The sequence below is a fragment of the Toxotes jaculatrix genome, chromosome 17 (genome assembly GCF_017976425.1).
Source record: "Toxotes jaculatrix isolate fToxJac2 chromosome 17, fToxJac2.pri, whole genome shotgun sequence".
Lineage (NCBI taxonomy): Eukaryota > Metazoa > Chordata > Actinopteri > Toxotidae > Toxotes > Toxotes jaculatrix.
The window spans coordinates 14,756,804-14,777,260 of record NC_054410.1 but is presented as its reverse complement, the minus strand read 5'-3'; the positions used below and the strand labels follow the sequence as shown (position 1 = coordinate 14,777,260).

The window sequence follows — 20,457 nt, the reverse complement described above, 5'->3', positions numbered from 1 at the left end:
ATAACATTTACCCAGGACTGAAACAGAACATTTTGGAACATCTCTCTTCTGAGAAAAATCTCCCTCCTCCTCCTTCCACCTACAACCACAAAACTGCTTTCATGCTAGAAGACAATCAGGGTGAGGAGTTGGTGTTATCTGCGGTATTTGAGAATGACCTCACAAGACCTGCCGTCTGACCAAGGTTGGGCTTAGTCTGTTAGTTGTGTTGCCATGCTATGTAGCCTTTGAGCCTCTGCGTTTAGCCCTAGCTAGATTTCTGTATAAGCCTCTTTTCTGAGGCCTGACCATAGCGGGCAGTGTGGTTTGATGCAGCTATGCTGGGCCTGAAATCTGGGATACTGCGTGTTTTTGTTGTTGCAGGATAAAAAGTGTTTCCAGATATTGCTTTGACTGGCGCTAGAAGCCCAAACTGAGGCTTTGGTGGATATTCTTCTGGCCCTTTGTTGTGTGTTCTCCAGCTTCCGCTCTATCGGGGCCCTTAGACAGCCAGCATTTAGACTAGATTTACAATCACTGTCTCATTCTTGTATATGAAAAACAGTGTTCAGTGACGACAAACATAGGACATACCGTACTCAGCAAATTAAGCATTGAGTTACCCAGAGTATGAAAAGCACAATGCTAGACAATTGAACTTGGGCAGTCCACTACTCTCTGTCTGTCTCTAAAACAGTTTGCAGTAGCTACTCTTTCTAATGTCCGTTCATCAATCCTGGCGAGAAGATCCAAGTGAGCATTTGTCATCGTCCTAACCGTTGTCATCACTGTTTCTTTCCAAAGCCATGACTCAATGATGAGCTTTTTGAAGGCGCTCCAACAGAAACTTGGCGGTCTGGCTGTTCATGTAGACACTCAGCTGTGAGACCGCCACATGACAGAGAGCTGACAGTCAAAGTCCAGGTGTGATGTTATTAAATACTAAGTGCAGACTCATCATTACACATGACAAAGGTTACAGTAGCGTCTCATCAGCACAGTAAGGTTACATCAGGTCTGACAAGGAGGAGAATTGGCAGGTAAATTAATGGAGCGACACGACAGAAACTGCTTTCTGTTTTGCCTTTAAGCTCAGTCCTTTATTGTTAACAATTTCCAAATCAGCTGGGGACTTTGGTCTATAATCTACTTTAACCAAGAAATCAGAGATACAGCATCAGTTCTTAGAGGTGTAAAATACTATGAAGCTGCAGTGTCTTGTGTTTCTGTCCCCCCTGTCCTGTTGTTCTCAACAGTCAAATATCCAATAAAGCCAAAAATCCACATCCACCCAAATAAATGTTATACCATGGTGATTTTGTGCTATTGTACAGCGAAGTCTTGTACTTGTTTTGATCCCTTTGTAGTGCCCACAGACATATAAAATGTCTTTTGTGTTTTCAGCTCTCTGTGGAGTGTTTTTTTTTTTTTACGTACATATGTATAAATCACAGCATACTGTTTCTTTTTTTTTTTTTTTCAGAGAATGTGGGCGGTCAGTGAAAACTGGGAATGTACTGTTGTGTCTCCTGGCAACGAATCATTAGTAATTATTAAATCATGGCTGTGATATTTAGATTGCTTTGAAGACTGGATAGCTGAAGTGAACATTATGCTAACTATATACAAGCTGTTTGTTCTGCACACTGCATTCTGTAGATAATATAAGGATGTGGGAACACATACGTATATACACAGATCGAACAGACATTTCTTATTTTTGTGTTTGAAAGCTTTAATTTCAATTTCTGTTTTTTGTTTTTTTCTTCTCTCCACCTAATGCCTGAGCTCCTTTTGACATCTCCAAGGTTCAGACTGCATTCTTACCAGTCCCGTGGCCCCTTTTGTTTTAATGGGAAATCTTTTGCAATCAGAGGGCTTTTCCCGGCAAGCTGGGATGTGAAAGACATAATTTTGCTTTTACAACGATGTATTGTTGGATATTAAAGAGGCCAAACCCCCACGTCTCCCTGTTCTAGGATCCCTGAGCTCATCCATCATAAAGAGAAATGCCAGGGCACCGGGAGTTCAGGTCTTTGCTGCCATTTCTCTTTTCACAGTTTATTTCCTTTTCTTTAACAGTTTCCAAAGGCACTCTCTGTCTCCGTCCAGTACCGTGACCACGTACAACCACATGCATACACTTCCATATATATATACACACATCTACTTACATGGCACCTCACATCCACTGGTCGGATTTTTGAATTAGATTTTTAAAACAGCTGTTTTTTTACATGCAGGAAACATCTTTCCAAGTGTAGTGTCAAGGTGTCTGTAAATTCTGCAGCTTACATGTAATTGACCTGTGTAATTGTGGTTGTCACAATCAATGATCTGTAGATGCATTCACTAACACTGCATCTGCAGAGCTTTTCTGTTCAGACACATGGCTTTTGCTGTCAGATAAAAGGAAGTCCTGTCCCAGACGTCCGTTCAGAAACCAGATGTTTGCAGGACAGGTGCATGTAAAGGGTTAAATACAGGATGTAGATTTGGGCCTTAATCTCTGCATAGTGTTTGTTTTTCACTAACAAAAACCCTGTAATAGACCAGGCTCCTGAGAGTAACCATGGCCTTCGTATGACCACTGAAGCTGCCCAGTATCTTTTTCATTTTGGAGAAATAGTGGTAGTCTCATCTTCAAGTCTACACCTTGTCCACACTCTATTGTGTCTCTGCTGCATAAACACACACTTACTCTGTCCCTCATGCTCACATGCTTACAAACTCGCACAAATCTCACACAAAGAAATGGTGTAATGTGCAGCTGATCTGACAAGTTATGCCAGAGGAACGCAGTAGCCACCTGCGCTGTGAGATGTCTCACGCCGTATGTGAGAAAGAGTGTGCGTGTATGTTATGTTGCCTGACTCACGGCTCTGGTGGTATTCATGATGTCATTACTGGCCTGGGGTCAGGCTGGGATCTGCTGTTTTGAGGCCTAGCCATGTGCTGATGTCACAGCTAATCCTTAGCTTGTTTGTGTATATGCGTGCGTATGTGTGTTTTACTACCATCCTACCTCGGTGGTGGCCTTGTACCCTCCTCTCTTGGCTTTGTACAGGGGCCCATTGTTTGTGTTCTGTGGTTTCCGACTCACCCTGGGCCCCAGTGTTACTGCAGCACACACAGAAACACACACACATGCATACGTACACACAAGTGTTTAGTAATAGAGTGATGCACTGGCTAAACATGTACATTATAAGCTGACACCCCAGGCAAGGAAACATCCCTCATCCTGAGAAGAAATGCGTCACATTGCCCATAAAGCACCTGTTAATGCTCAGAATTCCCCTAAATCATTAGCCTGGTACAGTCCACCCGTGACCACGCCGGGTAGAGAATAGGTCAGACCAATTATGAGCATTCAGGTGCACTTCAGTGTAGTGACCAGTAGAGGGCAGGGCAGAGTGGAGATATATTTGCAGAGGAGGAGGGAGTGTTTCCACCAGCTTGGTTGTATACTTGCTTGTGTTTTGTTTAATTTGAAGATGCAAGAGTCATTTATTTACCTAATGTCGTTCGCGTGATATTTCATAGTTACGTGTCAGACAAGGGCTTGAGCTCACATTACTGGAATGATAATAGCAGCTTTCCTCAATCCAGGGGCGGGGTGGAGGGAGGGAGTGGGGGGTAACTTCCCCTCACCGAACCTCTCCTCTCTTCTTCCTCCACACTTACCCTCTTTCTCTCAGCACATGGATGCTGGAGTCCCCCGTGATGTTTTCCAGATGCCTTAGCTCAGGGAGTGCATTGACAAAAACCTACCTCTCCTCTTCAGCTCTCTCGCACTCGCTCTCTCTCATGCACACACTCACTCCCTCCCTCCTGTAGCTCACTGTCTTGTTAAAGAGACACTTCCTTGGCCCAGCAGACTTCCTGGATATAGTCCTATAAAACAGTGGCTTACTCTGTGGACACATGGCCTCCCATGCACTTCAGAATGGCACAATAGTCTCTATGAGCTTGTGTTTTAAATGTGCATAAGTATGCATACATAAGCAACCTGCGTGCATGTTTTAAAAAGTGTCTCCTCGCTTCTTTAGAGTCTCTCTTCTTGTGTCTGGATGTGTGTCCTGGCTTGTGTGTGGCATTTGTGACCGCACAGATCGTGGCCTGTTCGTGTGTGTGTGTTTAAAACGTCTGGCCCATGTTCCACCCTGCTTGATTAGCCATTAGCCAGTGGCTGCCCTCCCCGAGTCCACAGTAAGAGAATCTCTCGCCATCCTCGTCCAAGCCCGAGCCCCTCAGAGAAATCACACACACAAACACACAGTGAGAAGCCAGGCGACTGCCAGGCCTAATCCCAGCCCTCATTTTGGGGTTTAATGACCTCAGGCAGCGGAATTACCCTGTCACAGTTGCTCTGCAGGCTGCTGTCTCATGCATGTTCACCCTGCCATCATGCTGATGGTAACTGAGATGAGAGCATCTGTCTGAGTCCTCGTCTCCTCCGCTCTGCACCCACATGCCCGGTCGTGAAAACAAATACGGTGACAGTGGTGTCATTTGCTCCATGTCACTGTTGTCATGATATAAAATACAGACGTGTAACTTTTTTCTATGACTCCCTGCCTGTGTAATGGCTCATTCGACATTCTCCTTGGACATTGATTGAGGGCCACTCCACCGATTTTATAAATTAAAATCAGTTAACTTGTGGGGGAGTTCTTCACAGCCTGTGAAAATGGTTAACTTCTTCTGTGGCTCTGGAGGAGCTTTGTCAAGTCTGAGAAAAAAAAATAGCCTTTGATGATGATGTCATGAGGGTTATCTCATCTTGGAGACGACAAATTTGTAATGGAAAGCCTGTCTGCAATACAGACTGAAGGTGTGGAGTCTGAAAGACACAAGCACAGAGTGATAATTTATCTGTTGTTTCAGCATAATTCTGAGGAGAACTAAAACAAGTAAGGCAAGAAGGATGAAGATTATCCTACTTGCCTTAAGAAGATTTGTCTAATCTTAAGAAAATTTTAGGAATCTTGGGCTCAAATATTTATGTTCTTGCCTAATTCTGTCTGTGATAAAGACAAACATTACACAGGTTGAGACTGAAGTTTATATGCTTTCGAATCATATTTGATCATTTTCCTTGTTATAATAACCTCTCTGAGTTCCCTTGTTTGATATTAAAGTCAAGTTTGTCTCTTCTGCAGGGCTCCCTGACAAATGAGCGGGACTATGAGAGTGTGGTGATGATGAGGATGAGGCAGGCCGCTGAGCGACAGAGACTCATAGAACAAATGCAAAGAGAGGACGAGGAGGAGGCCGACAGGTCATAGCACAGCAGGACCAACCTTGGTACCAGCCTGCAACTGTTTAATAAATACCTGTTTCAGGCTTTAGTTTCATAAAGCTTCTTAATGTGTTTTGTTTTTGTATGTTATACACTGTGACAAAATAAATATTTTTGAATAACTTATAAGAAACATTTATTTTCAAATCGATGGTTTTAATCAGCGTGTAATGTCTTTTCCTTTGCTAAGAACGTAGGATGACTGAGGGAGATACAGAGTAGAGGAGAAGTGAGGGCTCCTGCAGGATTCGATGTGAAGCCACGTGGTCCCAGAGGTATGAGTCCCAACACTCAGGCTGCAGGGATGAATCAGTGCTGTGTAGTATTTTGTGAGACCATATTGTACCAATACAAGGATGGCAAATTCAAAATACAGAGTAGTGTGTATCCTTGTATTTGGTTGACTGGGTTGTCCTGTGAGTGAACAGTACAGCCTGTTTCAGACGCCTACAAAATATAACAATGAATACTGATATAAACATATTTTATTTAAAATTTCAGAGATCATATTTTATCACCATCTTATTATTTTTTTCTGACATTTTGGGAGGATATAAATTGTGGTCAGAAAATGTTATAAATTGCAATCTATTTTATCACAATACTCCTTAGAAATCCTAAAAATATTGTGGCCCATTTATCATATTATCATGTGACGTGGTTATTGCAGTTTTCCTGAGGATTAATACATTTGTTGGTAAGTTATTGTAAGACCTTTAGAGATTAAAGGCATCCAAGTGAGAATTTAGTCTTTAGTTCACTGTGTTGTAAAAGAGCCAGAGGACACTGGCTGTGCAGCACCACATGTAATCAAAGCAGTGTAATGATGTAATTTGCATCTCTCAGCCTGTTGTCTGGTTAGCCGTGACAACTCATTACCTCATTACTGTAGCCAACCAAGTGTGATGCAAAAACCATTCTTTTCTCTTGTCTGCATATTCAATTAGTAACTGTAAAAGTAGCTGAGCGCCGTAGCAACCCAAACCGCCAAAATCATTTCTCCCCCATGTTAACCCTGTAATCAGACCATGACTGGAACACTAGGTAGGTTTTTATGGGAATACTTGCGGTCCCATGTGATGAAAAGTGAACATACTCTGGAGGCCCTCCATTATAGATCTGGTGGTTTAGATGATTGTTCCCTGGGCTTTTGTATACAATATATCTAAAGCTCTGCTCTGGACTGAAGAGGCCTTTTCCCTGCACACTTCAGTTCATTCATCTCTGGTCTTTTGCTCAGTGGTAGATGTGACTTGTGTATTTGCTCTATGCAACCCGTGCACAAAATAATGCATCAGGGGTTTCCAACCTGGAGGTCAAGACCCTCCAAAGGGCCCTAGGATAAATCTGCTGGGTCATTATTAAAGTGACAACAATGGAGAAACTAAACATTATTTTTTCTGACTTTTATTTCCAATACTCTCTTCTTGTGAAATATTGATATTACCTCATCAGGACCTGAAAAAACATTCAAATTAAAATTGTCCAAACTAAGACCATAACTTATGACAAAGGGTCAGAAGTAAACATGGCTTCGTTATAAGGAGTCACAAGCCAAAAAGGTTGGAACCCCTTATTTAGACTATCTGTATCTGGATAGAGAAAAGGCTCTTACAGGTAGCTAAATGTTACTATATCTTACGTAATACTAAAAAAAAGGAAAGAATACTTAAGGAATAGTTTGAACTTTGGGAAATAGGTCTGTTCACTTCATTGCTGACAGTTAGATGGGAAGATTTATATGTTTGTGCTTTCAATATGAAGCTGGAGCCAGGAGATGGTTAGCTTAGCTTGTCTTGGCTTAAAGACTGGAAACACAAAGGTAAAAAAAGTCCGCCTACCAGCCTCTTTAAAGCTCATTAATTATCATGTTCTACCTAGTTTGTTGAATCTGATTGAAATAAGAAGTTGCGGTTTGACAGCAAGTTGGGTGCTGAACTATTTCTTGGCAGGGAGGAGTCTTCTTGTCACCATGAGTTTGCCAGGCAACCAACAGAGACTCCGGGAAGTCACTGCTCCCAGCCAAGAAACAGTCTGGCATGTAACCTCCCGTACAACCGCATCTGGCCCCAGCTTAAAATTGAATGAACAGACATGAAAGTAGTATCGATCTTCTCATCTAACTCTCAGAAAGAAAGCAAATTGCTTTTTTTTTTTTTTTTTTTTAGCAAAGAACTATTACTTTAATCACCAACTGAAAAGTTTTCATTTAAGGAGTCCTGGAATAATTTCTGAATGACTTATACCTTGTGCTAATACTACACCAAGCAATACAAGATGAGCAATTTTTCCTTCATGCATCATATTGCAGGAAAGTTAAGACTTTTCAGAAGTCTCGGGTGGATCATGTCACAGTCCATGGACCTGCCATCTGCTTGAAAACTGTATTCTGTTCTACGATATCGACCCCTCAAATTTTCTCAAAGTTAAGCTATTACTGTTCTAAGGTGTTTCACAATAGGCTTATATAACGGATACCTAGAATATACTCTTAATTGCTTATTTATGCTCCTCTGAAGTGACACGCTACTGCTCTGTGACCCACATTAAGTCAGACCTTACAGTGCCAGACTGTTGTGGTCACCCTGAGTTTTGTCGGTCTTCTGCCTGTGGAACATCTATTCATCCAAATAGTCTTATTTTCCTGCCCCTTGGGGGACTATGGCGTAATGGTGTGTCTATATTTTTGGGGTTTGCGTGGCGACGCTTTCTCTTGTCATTGTATTGTTTAGGAGCCACATGGCAGCTTTGCAACATCCAACCCAGTTGTTCTATCTCCCTGCCACTCCTGTTCTGCTTTGCCGTGGCTCTGTTACACAATGTCCAGCTGTGGAGTGGAGTGGTGTGGTGTGGTGGGAGACATCTGCTCCTCTCCTCTTGCAAAATCCCCTCATCACATGGATTGGTTTATGCGTAGCCTTCTTCATATCCCGGCAATGTGAAGAAAAAAAAAAAAAAAAAAAAGCCCAGAAACACACAAACTCTGTCCAAATGACAACAGAGGAAATACAATTACAGGAAACTCATTCACCACCAACCCTGCCCTGAGCCCACAGCGGCTTGCGCTGCATGCGAACCAGGGTGGGAAGATGAGCCTGCTGGATGCTCTGTCCTATCAACAACTACAGCAGAGCCTTGGATTCTTCCTTTTTCCGTAGATTGTCTGAAGCTGCCATGTCAGTGTATGCAAACAGTATCTGGAATCTCCGTGGTCACAGAACGGGGAAGCACCAGCACCTTTTGATCTTTAAATGCGGAGGTAGAAGCTTAGTCATGTGTGAGGCAGCAGATCTGGTAAGAGTTTGGCTGTGAGCTTGCTGGCAAAGTTTCTGGTTTGCGGGTTAGTGATCCGGGCTGGCCCCAGACGTGCTTGCAGACCTGCGGCTGTAATGAAACCACCCAGCGTTTTTTGGCTCTCGCAGGCAGACTCCTGCTCTCCGTGTGCCTGCAGTACTAGTGCCTCATGCCTCATCATGGGGCATGCAGTATCCGTGTAAGGTGGCACAGAGCTGTGAGGGCTCACAATAAGTGCATGTTGATCCTTTTTTTCTTTACATGTGATATTTGTTAAGTGTCTGTCTGATGGATTATCAGAAGGCTACGTACATGAGTTCAGTTTTGTCTGGGGTAAATCTTAGAAGCATTGCACATTGTTTTCTTTTATTAATAAGTACACAAGCAATCCATATCATTACATCATTTAATCATAAGCATATGATAGACTTACAAAAACATCTTTGCAGAGTCCTGCAAGTAGAAACCTATCTAGCATAGTGTTTTGTTTACTTAGGAGAAAGGGGAAACTGGATGAGGCCTCTTGCACTTTCGCACAGCCTGACTTTACAGCCGTGCCTTTAATTGAGTTGTACTGCCAAATGACTCCCACTCCCTAAACTTAAGCTTGATCACCATTAGTAAATAGTAAACAATATGGGCAAAGAGTCTTATAAAATCTCCAGACTGTAGTTCGGTATTCCCCTGACGTATCACCTGTTCAGGGTTATCCGAGTCGTCTGGGATAATCTCAACTTTAGAGCTTTATTTTCATGTGAGAAGGGGCTGAATGTGTAGCTGTCAGTGTGTCAAATGCAAAGCAGAGAACCAAAGTGCAAAACAAGTTGATAAAACATTTCAGCACAATTCATTCATCCTTTCAAATGCTTATAGAGGTATTTCGATAGAGTCAGGACCCGTGACTGATCACTCCGTCTCCTTGTGGAGGCACCACACCAGCGTCTGTCCCACCCCCGTCATCGTCAGCACGCGGAAACCGATCTTCTCCAGCTTGTCCAACACCAGGCGTGGTGGGTCGTCCACATGGTACTCTGCACTAAATGAGCATAAACACAAAGTAATTCTACTTTCCACAGATGTGGGATTTCTCTGTATTTCAGTAAACTTTGCTTGGAAAGTAGAATGCTGTTAATTGTTCTGGTGCTTGTTCACTTCCTCCCACACCTTGGTTCATTTCCCAGCAGCATTTGAATCAGATTGCCAATGACAACACTTCCCTGTTCTGTATTCTATCAGCCTGAATGGTTTATGATAAACCTGCAACGCAGCAGCCTTCTTCAACCACATTGGAGTTTCTTTTTTCTTTTCTTCCCCTGTGACCTGATCTCAGCTCTGTCATCAATATGTACACGTTAACGGCCAAAATACAAGAAACACCAGTGTTAAGTGCCTAAATATGGAAATAGGGCTCGGTGTGAGCACATTTACAGTACACCTGGGAGTTGATTCCCCGTGTGTGGAGGTCCGCGTTGGAAAAGTGCCTTTAAAGTTTACAGTTTCCTGCTTGGGGGATGGTGGTAGGGTTACTTTCCCAAAATTGATAAAATCACGATGGAAATTCTTCATTGTATGAGTGACATTTGAGACTTGGTGCTTTTGTGGATGAAACCCTGAGCTGATTTATGCATAAAAATCTCAGTTTACATCCTGTCTTAAGGTGTTGCCCTTATTTGACTAAGTTACCTGCCACCTTTATTTTCATGTCCACCCACTACAGTAACTGAATGTCCCCATTTTCAACACTCACAAATTGTTTCCCAGCACGGTCGTTTTCCTTGCTCCCAGGTAATTCATGACAGCTGGGTCAGAATATTCATCTCCCACGTTTGTTGGACCAGTCTCCTGAAAGACAGCAATTAAACAACATTAACTATACATCTGATACTTTATTCTGTATATTAAGGAATTTATTGTTGAAACAATATCAAGCTCTTGCCGCGTATCGCTGGCTACACCTGCATCCCTCTGGCAGGTGCGGATCATAATCTCTAATATCTGGACAGACTAAAAATAGATGATCCAATACTCTGAGCCTATAGAATTAGGTTGCTCCAGTCGTGCAGACAATAAAATGAACATGCGCATCAAGAGACCGACAACTGGGCAACATGTGTTTTTAATTTAGGGCACCATGGCAAAAAAAAACAAAAAAAAAAACAAAAACAAACAAACAAAAACCTTACGCACGCTGCTTGCTCCGCTCGCAGCCTGGACTGTTTGTTGTTTCCGCCATGCAGAATACTACAGGCCACTGCATAAATATAACTATAATTTTCAAGTGGCGACCTTGATTGATTAGTAGGATGTGCAACGTTGCGCAGTCAAATAAATAAATCCCTGACTCTCCAACTCGAGCGTGTGTCCTCCTCCTAAAAGCATGACACGGCTCATTTACGGCTGCAGGATACGCACCAGTCGGATCTGCGTACTGATGAGCATGTACGGCATCCCGTCTCCCTGGCGTTGGACCGTTATTCCCCCGGGAATGACTGAGGAGGCTTCTTCACAGACACGACGGTCCCCTTCTCCAACTTGAGCCTCTGCTGACAGCTCTTTGCGGAATGCGGAAACACCCACCGTGACGGACCAATCACAACTCTTTTCTCGGTATCTGTCAACAAGGCTGCTCGATCTGCTTCAAGAGTCTTGCTCAACTGTGATCAGTAGTTTGTTGACATTAGAAATGTTGGCCAGGGTGTATGTACCAGAGGAAATGGATATGTTGCAGACTTCTCAACAGTGTTGTTCCTGTTTAATTAACCAGCTTATTCTTTCAGAGTTATACATCCTCAGTGCATGAATCCTCTGTCATTCTGTGACTGGGAAAGTGTAGATACTTTGGCCTTGTGTTTTCACATGTATAGGTGTTAAGTAAGTTTAGTTTACAAAATGAAATGCCTCTATAGTCAGGTGCATTGAGATTAATTTTCCTTTTATTCCAGGCCACAGTTTCTTATATAATACACATTTTTGAAGCAATACAGTTTTGCTCATCCTGTCCATAAATTCACAAGTATTTAGTTCGTGAAATGCATTTGTGTGATATTAGACAACAACAACAAAAAAAAGGATATATATGCGCATGCATATATTACATTGAACCTGCTCTGTCTGGAACTCTAATTTCCCTCCCACAGATTTATTAATTTCCTCCTCGGTGCAGTAATAATAATTTTGGATCAATCTTATGACAGAGAGGGAAATGAAAGACAAAGACCAAAAGGCAAACAACAATGGCAGAGACTCTTGATAAAATCAGCAATATGAAAATAATGTCCCACTGATGCCAGAGAAGCCCAAAAGCCATTCAGTTAGACTTTGCACGTCATGCTCCGTGGGAAGGATAATTTAAAGCCTGATCACAGCTTCATATTGCGATGGTGGGCAGCCATGAATCTAAGCAACCCCCCAGAGCTCATTCAGAAATGCCCTTTACCACCGTCAGTTCTGAATGCAAAGCAATTCACCATTTAATAAAAAGGTTAAAAAATTTTTTTTTTGAGATTTTATGATATATTGTTGCTACATTTGGTAGAGCTCTGCAGTGTGAGATTGCATGGATACAGTTTGTTTACAGTCAGATGGGTCAGTCAGTGTCATTTACCGCCTCCTGAAATTACACAGATCCTCTTATCTGTAGCCCCTTCATTCAGAGGGACACAGGTGCTTTTGGAGGATTGCTGAAAAGATTGCCATCTACTGGCTTCCAAGATCATTGTCACTTTAATGTACATCTAAGTCGATAACTGCCATATTGCATTGACCTTGGAAAACAGCCATTTGTTGACTGACAAACTACTGCTTTGGCATTCAGTAGCCTTAGAGATGAATGAACTTCCATGTGAATCATTTGTGGTTTAACAAATGAAAAGAATTTCCTGAAGAATGTCTCTTTTCTCATGTTTTATCTGTCCCTGTTAACCTGAAACCTGCTTCAGGAAAGAAAACAGGAAAGCAGCAGGGTTGTTGCTAAGGCCTCCAAAACAAACCAGAGACCCCCCCCAGCCCCCACCCCCAACCCTCCATTTGCAAGAAAGAACACTCTCTCCAAACATGTTCCTATCCGAGCTGCTTCCTGTGCTCCTGCAGCGTCTTCCTGCGTCGGCTCATCTGCTGCTGGTTATTGGAGTCCAGGGTCACCTCTTCTGTGACCTGTGGTGACAGTGGAGCATGTCCCCAGTGGGGCTGCAGGAAGCAGTTTGATCTTTTGATGAGGCCTTTGCCTTCACCTTCTGTGCTAGAGTGTGACGGCCTGATGCATGAACGCTTCTGTCAAATGATCTGGTAGCATCATAAAAGAATCATCTGCAATACAAGAAAAAAAATCCTTATAAATATATGTATTTGTTTATACTGTCTAGTCAGAAAAAATATAAATACCTATCAATAACTATTAAAATAAAAGTAGTTTTTATTGCAGCAGTGATTGGAACTGACCCTGCAACAGGTTCAGGAGTGAAAAAGAAAACCCATTATAGTCCTTTTTTTCTCACATGCCCCACAGGAAATGCAAATTTTAACTTTAGAAATGAATATTTTGTACTATAAAATTTTGGATTCCTATTTAGCATATTCAGAATAGAAACAATTATTCTTAAAAACTTCATGTCTGGTAATGTCAAATTCCCAATGCCTCAGACATCCCACACACATCAGGCTTCCTTCTATGATAAATATGTCTGGCAGATTTACTTGATGTGAGTATGTGTGGGTGAAGACCTATAGTGGATAGATGCACTGCTAAAGCAATCGCTTTAAATCACTGAGTGGGGGACTGAATAGGAATGATTTATACATCAGGCCAGTGTGTGTATATGATGATTTACTGTAGGTGTATGTCAGAGTGATATTCCAATATTCAGCTGAGGGATTTAAACTGTGGGAGAGCAGAGACAACAGGCAGCTCGCTGATAGATTGGGTGTTAGGGTTACACTCCATATAGGTTTACATCTGCTTAATTGTGATGAATCACTGTATTGTTAAGCCACGTATTTCTTCGTGAGACTTTTATACGTGTGAATTTAAACTTTTGTGTGTGTGTGTGTGTGTGTGTGTGTGTGTGTGTGTGTGTGTGTGTGTGTGTGTGTGTGTGTGTGTGTGTGTGTGTGTGTGTCTGCATCTGCCTGAGCAGTCCGGTTCCCATCTGAGGAACTTCACAGTCCCTCCTCTGCAAGAAGAGAAAATACATCACTGACCTCCTTTCCTTTGCTGTTTTCCAGATTACACCCAGCAGTTTACGTAAGGTGTCTCCAAGCTGCAGCGATATTACCCAGCAGCCTTAGCAAGGTTAAATTCTCCTTTCCTCCTCCTCTCTTTGTTTCTTCAATTTTTCACCTTACCTCATCTCGCCTCCTACTTCTTCATGCTGCGCTCACTGACAGATGACACTGCCGGCTTTTACACAACACATCGTGGCTGTGCTCACAACACTGTGAAACATTTGAAGTGCCGTCACCAGGTTAACATTTTGTTGAGAAACACCAGGATGCGGTTTCCGTGGTTGTGCATACTGGAAGGATTTGTTTAGGGAGACTTTCTTTCCGTGATTAAGAATAATGTCATCTGAAATTTGGAACGATAGGTCCTCAAACACTGTGTCTTTTCTCTCATCACCTTGATTCAGAGCTTGATTTTGTGCAAGAAGCATGTCCCTATGGGCCGCCACAAATGGGATTAATTGGTCTATCAGTAACAGGAAATAAACACGATATGTAATAAACAGGGGAGAGATTTCACAGGGATTCAATGTGTCAGCTTTAGCCTGGTTTGTTGTTGATATTTGTTTGTGTTGAGTTTGACCACAGTAATGTGCAATTAGTAGGACTAATTATCACCACTTAGATATAATGAAGCTGATTTGGATGCTTGACTGAACAGTTATCCTCTTTGTTCAATCGTGAATTATCTTGGTCAGGGGGTCATCTCAGTTCATCCAGAAAGTTCCAGGAACAGCTCTTTATTTATTAGCAAATCAGAGGCTATAAACTTACAACTGAAAAATCAGGTCAATCATTCAACATTCACTTTTTCACAGAATGATTAATTAAATTATGGTTTGAACTTTTTTGTTCAGACCTTAATTATTCAGCCTTTTTCCTGTTTTTTTTTTTTCCAGAGTGATTTAAATGTCAAAAGTGGAGTTTTTAGATGGGCTGAAAAGACTCTCAGTTCTTGGGAAATTGGGCAGACTTCCTAAAAATCTGAGCTATCCCTTTTTAGACCCCAGCCTGACCATCACTTCTCAGCTAATTCATTAAATTTTATTTCCTCACGTTACCAGATCATAAAAGTGTTTATTGCCATATTTTCTCCCACAAAGTCAAATATGTCTGAATATCCTAAGGTGAAATTAGATGAAATTAAAGGCAAACTAATAATGATACAGATAAACTTTCATTTACTGTCTTGGAGGTTCATAAAAAGTCAGTTATAGTAGCTAAAATTAAAATGTGGAACTTTGTGACTGTTTATAATTTGATAGCTAAATACTATATTCTTATAGTTTTTAGCCACTCCAGAGGTAAAAAGTTAGAAAGAGGTGGATAACTGAACAGAGAGAGGAATGACAACACGGATGCATACCATCAAGGCTGAGTCACATCATAATTCCCATCAGGCCTGTAGTTATTATCATGTTTTTTATTATATGTTGCAGCATGTGGTTGTTGTTTATGAACAAGTCCAGCAGAGGTAATCTGCTCCGTGTATCACCGTAGCTTCGCTGCTCAAGGAATGGCTGCTCCTAGAAAAACAACTACGACAATGAGCTTGGCAAGAGCGAAAGGACAGCTTGACTTTATTTAATGCATAACAACAACAGCACAATAGCCGCCCTATTGGCAATTGCCCTTCATCCTGCAAGGAGCTCTGAGAAGTTTCACTGGTTTACAGTGAACGTGTCCCAGTTGCTGTAGCATTGCGTGGTGTGTGGTGTGATATTTTGAAAAGCAGCTGCTTTTGAGCAGCACTTGTTGTCAACAGGACTTCAGGTCTTTTCTTTTCCTGCTTGCAGTTGATGGCTTCAGTTGTCCACTTGTTGCCATGGTTACTTTGCTATTGAAAACTAAACTTGACCTAACGTAAGGCCGAAGTGCTCGTGATTTATCAGGACAGTTAACAAGTGTGCGTCAGCTACGGAAGCAGACATTACATTTCCGTTAATAAAACAGCAGATCCTTCAAACGAAGAGTCAGAGTGTCTGCTGCGTCTCTGGTTGGGAAAGATCTGTATGAACAGAATAGTCAGACGCATAGTAGTCTTTAATATTGCAGCCCACAGTCAACATGATAATCACGTGGAAGAGGAAAACTTCAATTGCTGCGACCCTGACAACAAAGGAGGAAAGAGAGCGACAAACGATGAGAGTCAATTATGTGACAATGATGTCATGTTACTACTGGCTCTGATCAAGGCCATATGTCTTATGGGGTTCCCTCGCTACGCTTCATGCCCCCGCATCCCTCAGAAACTGGATTTTCTGACTGAGAGTGATTGGAAGTAAAGGTGACACATACAAATCACGTACAAACAATGTTACAAACCTCAGACATATCAGTGAAAACAATTTATATTAGGAACAAACTATCACCAGAATCATTGCGAACACCACTTCAGTGCAGGACAACAATAAATTAGTGTCTGGCAGTGTGATTTTATTGTCTTGTTGTGACAGATAACAAGTAAATTACCATCCCGGGTCTGAATTCATGAAGGGAATGCATCCGGAATCTGACCATTTAACACGTTTTTGGGGTTTTGAGGTACGTTAGGACTGGCCCGACTAACGTGAGTAACTCAGTGGAAATTCTTGGAAGCACACATATGTACTCACACACACAGGCTGTTATGGTTTTACAAGATGATAGATGAAGCTGAGGGCAGAAAGTCACATTCTTAAATGTAGTGTGGTTGGGATGGTTTCTGTGTTCCCAGACCAATAGCTCACTGACACTTATCTAATTCATAATTTGCTGCTTTATTACAAGCTTCAACTGAAGCACGAGGTCATGTGGGAGACATGGACACCCACACACACACACACACACACACACACACGCACGCACGCACACACAATTATATGCTGTGTGCTATTTATGTTTGCATTTTCACTCTACTTTTCTGTCTGACTCGCTCTCACTTTATTAAACTGAGTGGGAGGTTGAGTAATGAGGCTTAACGTATAATCCAGGCCTCCCTTTCTTATCTTCGCCTTTTCTCTTCTTCGTTTTCACTCTTACTTCTTCTTCATACTCTAACCACTTCTAGGAACTGTCTGCGTTATCTTCAACACTCCTCTGTTCATTGCATTCCACATAAGTCAGATCCGTCTTATCTCCTATCAGCACTTATTCTGGTGGGTCATTTTAGGATGTTGGGATGTCCCGACCCGGAGCTAGCGTTCAGGTTAAGAGCTGTAAATCCGGTCACTGTTTGAAACTTGGCAGTTTCCTCAATTTGGCTTCACAGAGCTGTAAAATGACCCTGTGTTTCGGGCAGCTCCGACAGATATCCCCTTACTGAAAAAAGGGCAATGAAACACCATTCTGTGTCTGATCAACAGCCACAGTGTCACTGATATGTGGTTGTCTAATATCACACAGACATGGAGATACCCAGAATTCCTCTGCAAGAATAAATTATGCAAAAACAGCTTAAAATTACTGTCTAGCAGAGAAGATTAAGTCCATTTTAATGAAAAAAAAACAAACCCTAGCCCTAATACAGTTCATTCCTCCGTGAGCACATAAATCTTGATTTTGGTAGATCAGTGGTTTTAAGCTGCTGAAATGCATTGTTTAGTTAAATTTGTGGTTTAATAATGAAAACTATGTGTGCTCATAATTGGGTTATTCATCAAATTTAGACATGAACTTAGGAATTGCAGTTGCTTGACATCGCATGGGTGTTTCTTCTGCTCCCCGAACACTGGGGATCTCAGAGGTAGGAGGTCAGAAATTTCAACAGGGAACTTCCGATTGTCTGACTTTAAACGGGACGCGATGTCCGAGATTCTGATTAATAAAGACAAAGTTAACAGGCCAAGTCACTGATTTTTATTTTTAGCCACTGATTGCTAATAAAACATGGAACTGTCCTGTCATGTTTCTGCGGTCAGTGGTTGCATTTCTGATTTGTTTTTTTCTGATTTGATTCTAAATCAAACCATGATATAATCAACTGAACTGTATTGTGTTGGCATAAGTTTCCCAAGGGCTGCAGTGCTGAGACAGGATGCTAAAACAATTGACAAAGATGTGTTCAAGATGACCTTAGAAGGATTAGTACATTGCATTATTCTCTTTCGTGCTGAGTGGTCCTGTGGTGTTCCAGGAAAGACAAGCTTGTCTGGGAGCTGTTGTATCATTGACTCAAAGCCACAGAGGCTCCCCTTTCCCCCTCTCCGTCGCTCCATCTCCTGCCCTCCCTCCTTCACTCTGTCCTTCCTCTCCTCCTGCTCTGCTTTCCGTTCCTCTGCCTGCATCCATCCCTTGCCATTTCAAATTCCCCCTCCCGTCACGGCCTTCATGGGCTGCTTCCCATCTTCCCCTTTGTCTCGGTGCACACTCCAAATGCACCAGCCTGGGGTGAGTGGCTGCTTCTTATTCCATGTCAGAGCGATCCCAACTGGGCCACAGCCTAATGAATCATTTCCTCCAAGATACGGTGAGAAAATCACTTTCAGAGTTTGGAGCAAGCAATCGATGCAGCATGACGCTCATATGCCCTCGCCTCTCTTCTCCTGACTCTGTGGTGGAGCCAGGCGAAGTTTGTATACACATGTGCATGCAACTGGTCACACACGCACACAAGCCAACACGGAGTGGGCTGGTGTTGTGTTCCTCTTGTTGTATTCTTTATTTTAGAGGCAACTACTTAGGCTCCATGAAGCCACAAACTTGATTAAAATGGTTTTTGCCAATTGAACATATGGATATCAGATGTCCTCTTTCTTATTTTACCGTATTTTCTATTCTTTCTCTTCCATGAAAATAAACTTGGGCAAGTGTGAAATTGTTAAAACTCACTGCCACTTACCGTATACAGTATTTATACCTTCATGCAAGCTCATAGACATTTTTGAGAGTGTTCACAAAATATCCACCCTGGCTCTTCTAACCTGACACACACACACACACACACACACACACATTCATACACAGCCTGCTCTCTGTCACGTACCATCTCCCTCTGGGTTTCTGGACCTCCCTGCTGCTCAAGCTGTGTGACTTGGCAGTACATACCGTTGCACAGAAAACACAGCACCCAGGAGGTCATCGAGTGTGTGTGTACATGTGAGAAAGAGGGGAAAGGCAGCGGTAGAGATACCGCATGCACTGCACAGTATACAGTGTGTTTTCACATGAGGGCGAGCGCATTCGTGTGTGCAAAATGTTTGTGTCTGTGCCTTTTAAGCACCATTAAACAGGTGGCTCCGTATCGCTGTGCAACCAGACCCTGATGCCCTCCTCAGGGGAAGCACTCCTTCAACTCTCAGGTTCCCTCCTGGCTTCTCAGTTTTTCATTTCTGCACTGTAATGGCATTTGTCTTGCCTTGTCCCGTTCACCCTCCATATATACGTTATTTGAACTCCCCTTTTCCAGGCTATGGCTTCCCCTTTGCCCCCGCTGGGCTGTTTGGCTTGGCTGTTCGCCCAGATTAGTACACATTCTGTCCCCCAGTCATCACAGTCATTTGGGAGGACTGTTTTCCTTCATGCATGTTCAGTGTTCCCTCCTCCATTTACTCCCCTTTGTCTGCTGTGTACCACTCCATTTAACAGAGGTCTTTGGCAGCCGGGCAAAAGAATGAGCCAGAAAAGAACATGCCACATGGAAAGCTTTATGCGTTTCCTCCCAACACTTATCTGAAAGAGATGTCACAAGCTTATCCAGAAAATTGGGTAAGAGTTGCTGCTCCCCTTCCCACATCAGTGAGACTTAGATAAAGTAATTTTCTAAAGATATGGTTCTGTTTTGTTGTGCCTCAAAATACCCTGTAAAACACAAGCTAATGTCAGATAATCACACGCAATATTTTCATCGTAAGCAGTTTGACCACATTAGATGGCATGTAGCGGCTAAGAGTGCTATCCAAGGGATTTTGAGTTTCAGTCCAAATGCGAATAAAATGCCAGCAAAAGCCTTGTTGGTCTTGTTGCCAGATTCTTGAAAACCATGCATATTTCTTCTGCTGGTTCGCCATTCTTATATTACCAAGGTGAGGACCTGCCAAAGTGGAATATGCCTCAAGACGTTTTTTTCTCCCTTTACCCTTTCGAGTGAGTTACTTCCTTGTTCTGTTCCACAAACCTCTGCCTGCCCAATCAACAGTTTTGGCTGCATGTATTCTTGCTTTGGCATCAAATTGCTCTTGTGTTTAGCTGTTCCTGCGTCCAGTGATAAATGTCCTTGGCCTTTGTGGAATTTCATCAATCCAGCTCAGTCATTTCCTCCATGTGAGTGTATCGTTTCCCATGTGTGTTGAAGTTGGCATGCTGAGCAACAAGGTGCGCTTACATCTAATTATCGCCCTGACAAATTAGCGCTCCTCGTGCTAAACAAATGTCTGCCTTATTTCCAATCACAGCATGAGTGCAGTTCCTGGAAATTTGTTGCGCTAAGGATGGTTCTCCTCATCCTTCTTTCTTTTCCTGGCTTATTCTTTTTTTCTTTATATTTGTGATTTTGATTCTTCTTTTCAGCTTGCTCCTTGTTAGATCTTCTATTCCTGGTGCATTCTGTAGAAAGAAACAACCTCATAAAACGCTGCTCTTTACCCGACTGATCAAGTGATGTTAGATGTCAAATTCATGGGTCCCAAAACAAGAAGACTGGTCTGCTCAGAACTATGTACCTGTACATAGCTATATATATTTTA

The 20,457-nt window shown here is 42.4% G+C and overlaps 2 protein-coding genes across 4 annotated transcripts in view; one reads left to right on the top strand and one right to left on the bottom strand.

Moving 5' to 3' along the window:
• dnajc17 (DnaJ (Hsp40) homolog, subfamily C, member 17) overlaps positions 1-20,457 on the top strand; it is a 106,410-nt gene that overhangs the window by 24,708 nt on the left and 61,245 nt on the right. The window contains exons 11-12 of one of the 3 annotated variants that reach the window (XR_005896251.1): positions 5,145-5,289; positions 5,475-5,559. Coding sequence is in view for 2 of the 3 variants with exons in the window: in XM_041061203.1 (XP_040917137.1) it covers positions 5,145-5,270 (126 nt within the window). In the remaining variant the exon portion in view is untranslated. Of the gene's footprint in view, positions 1-5,144; positions 5,412-5,474; positions 5,612-20,457 lie in introns of those variants that run through there. The other 2 variants (XM_041061203.1, XM_041061202.1) reach the window with 2 other exon arrangements.
• Positions 8,928-11,146, bottom strand: gchfr (GTP cyclohydrolase I feedback regulator). The gene is made up of 3 exons (XM_041061205.1): positions 10,991-11,146; positions 10,326-10,420; positions 8,928-9,614 (listed from the first exon to the last, which is right to left on the bottom strand). The coding sequence occupies exons 1-3, from the start codon at positions 11,024-11,026 to the stop codon at positions 9,485-9,487; spliced, it is 261 nt and encodes an 86-aa protein (XP_040917139.1). The 5' UTR covers positions 11,027-11,146; the 3' UTR covers positions 8,928-9,484.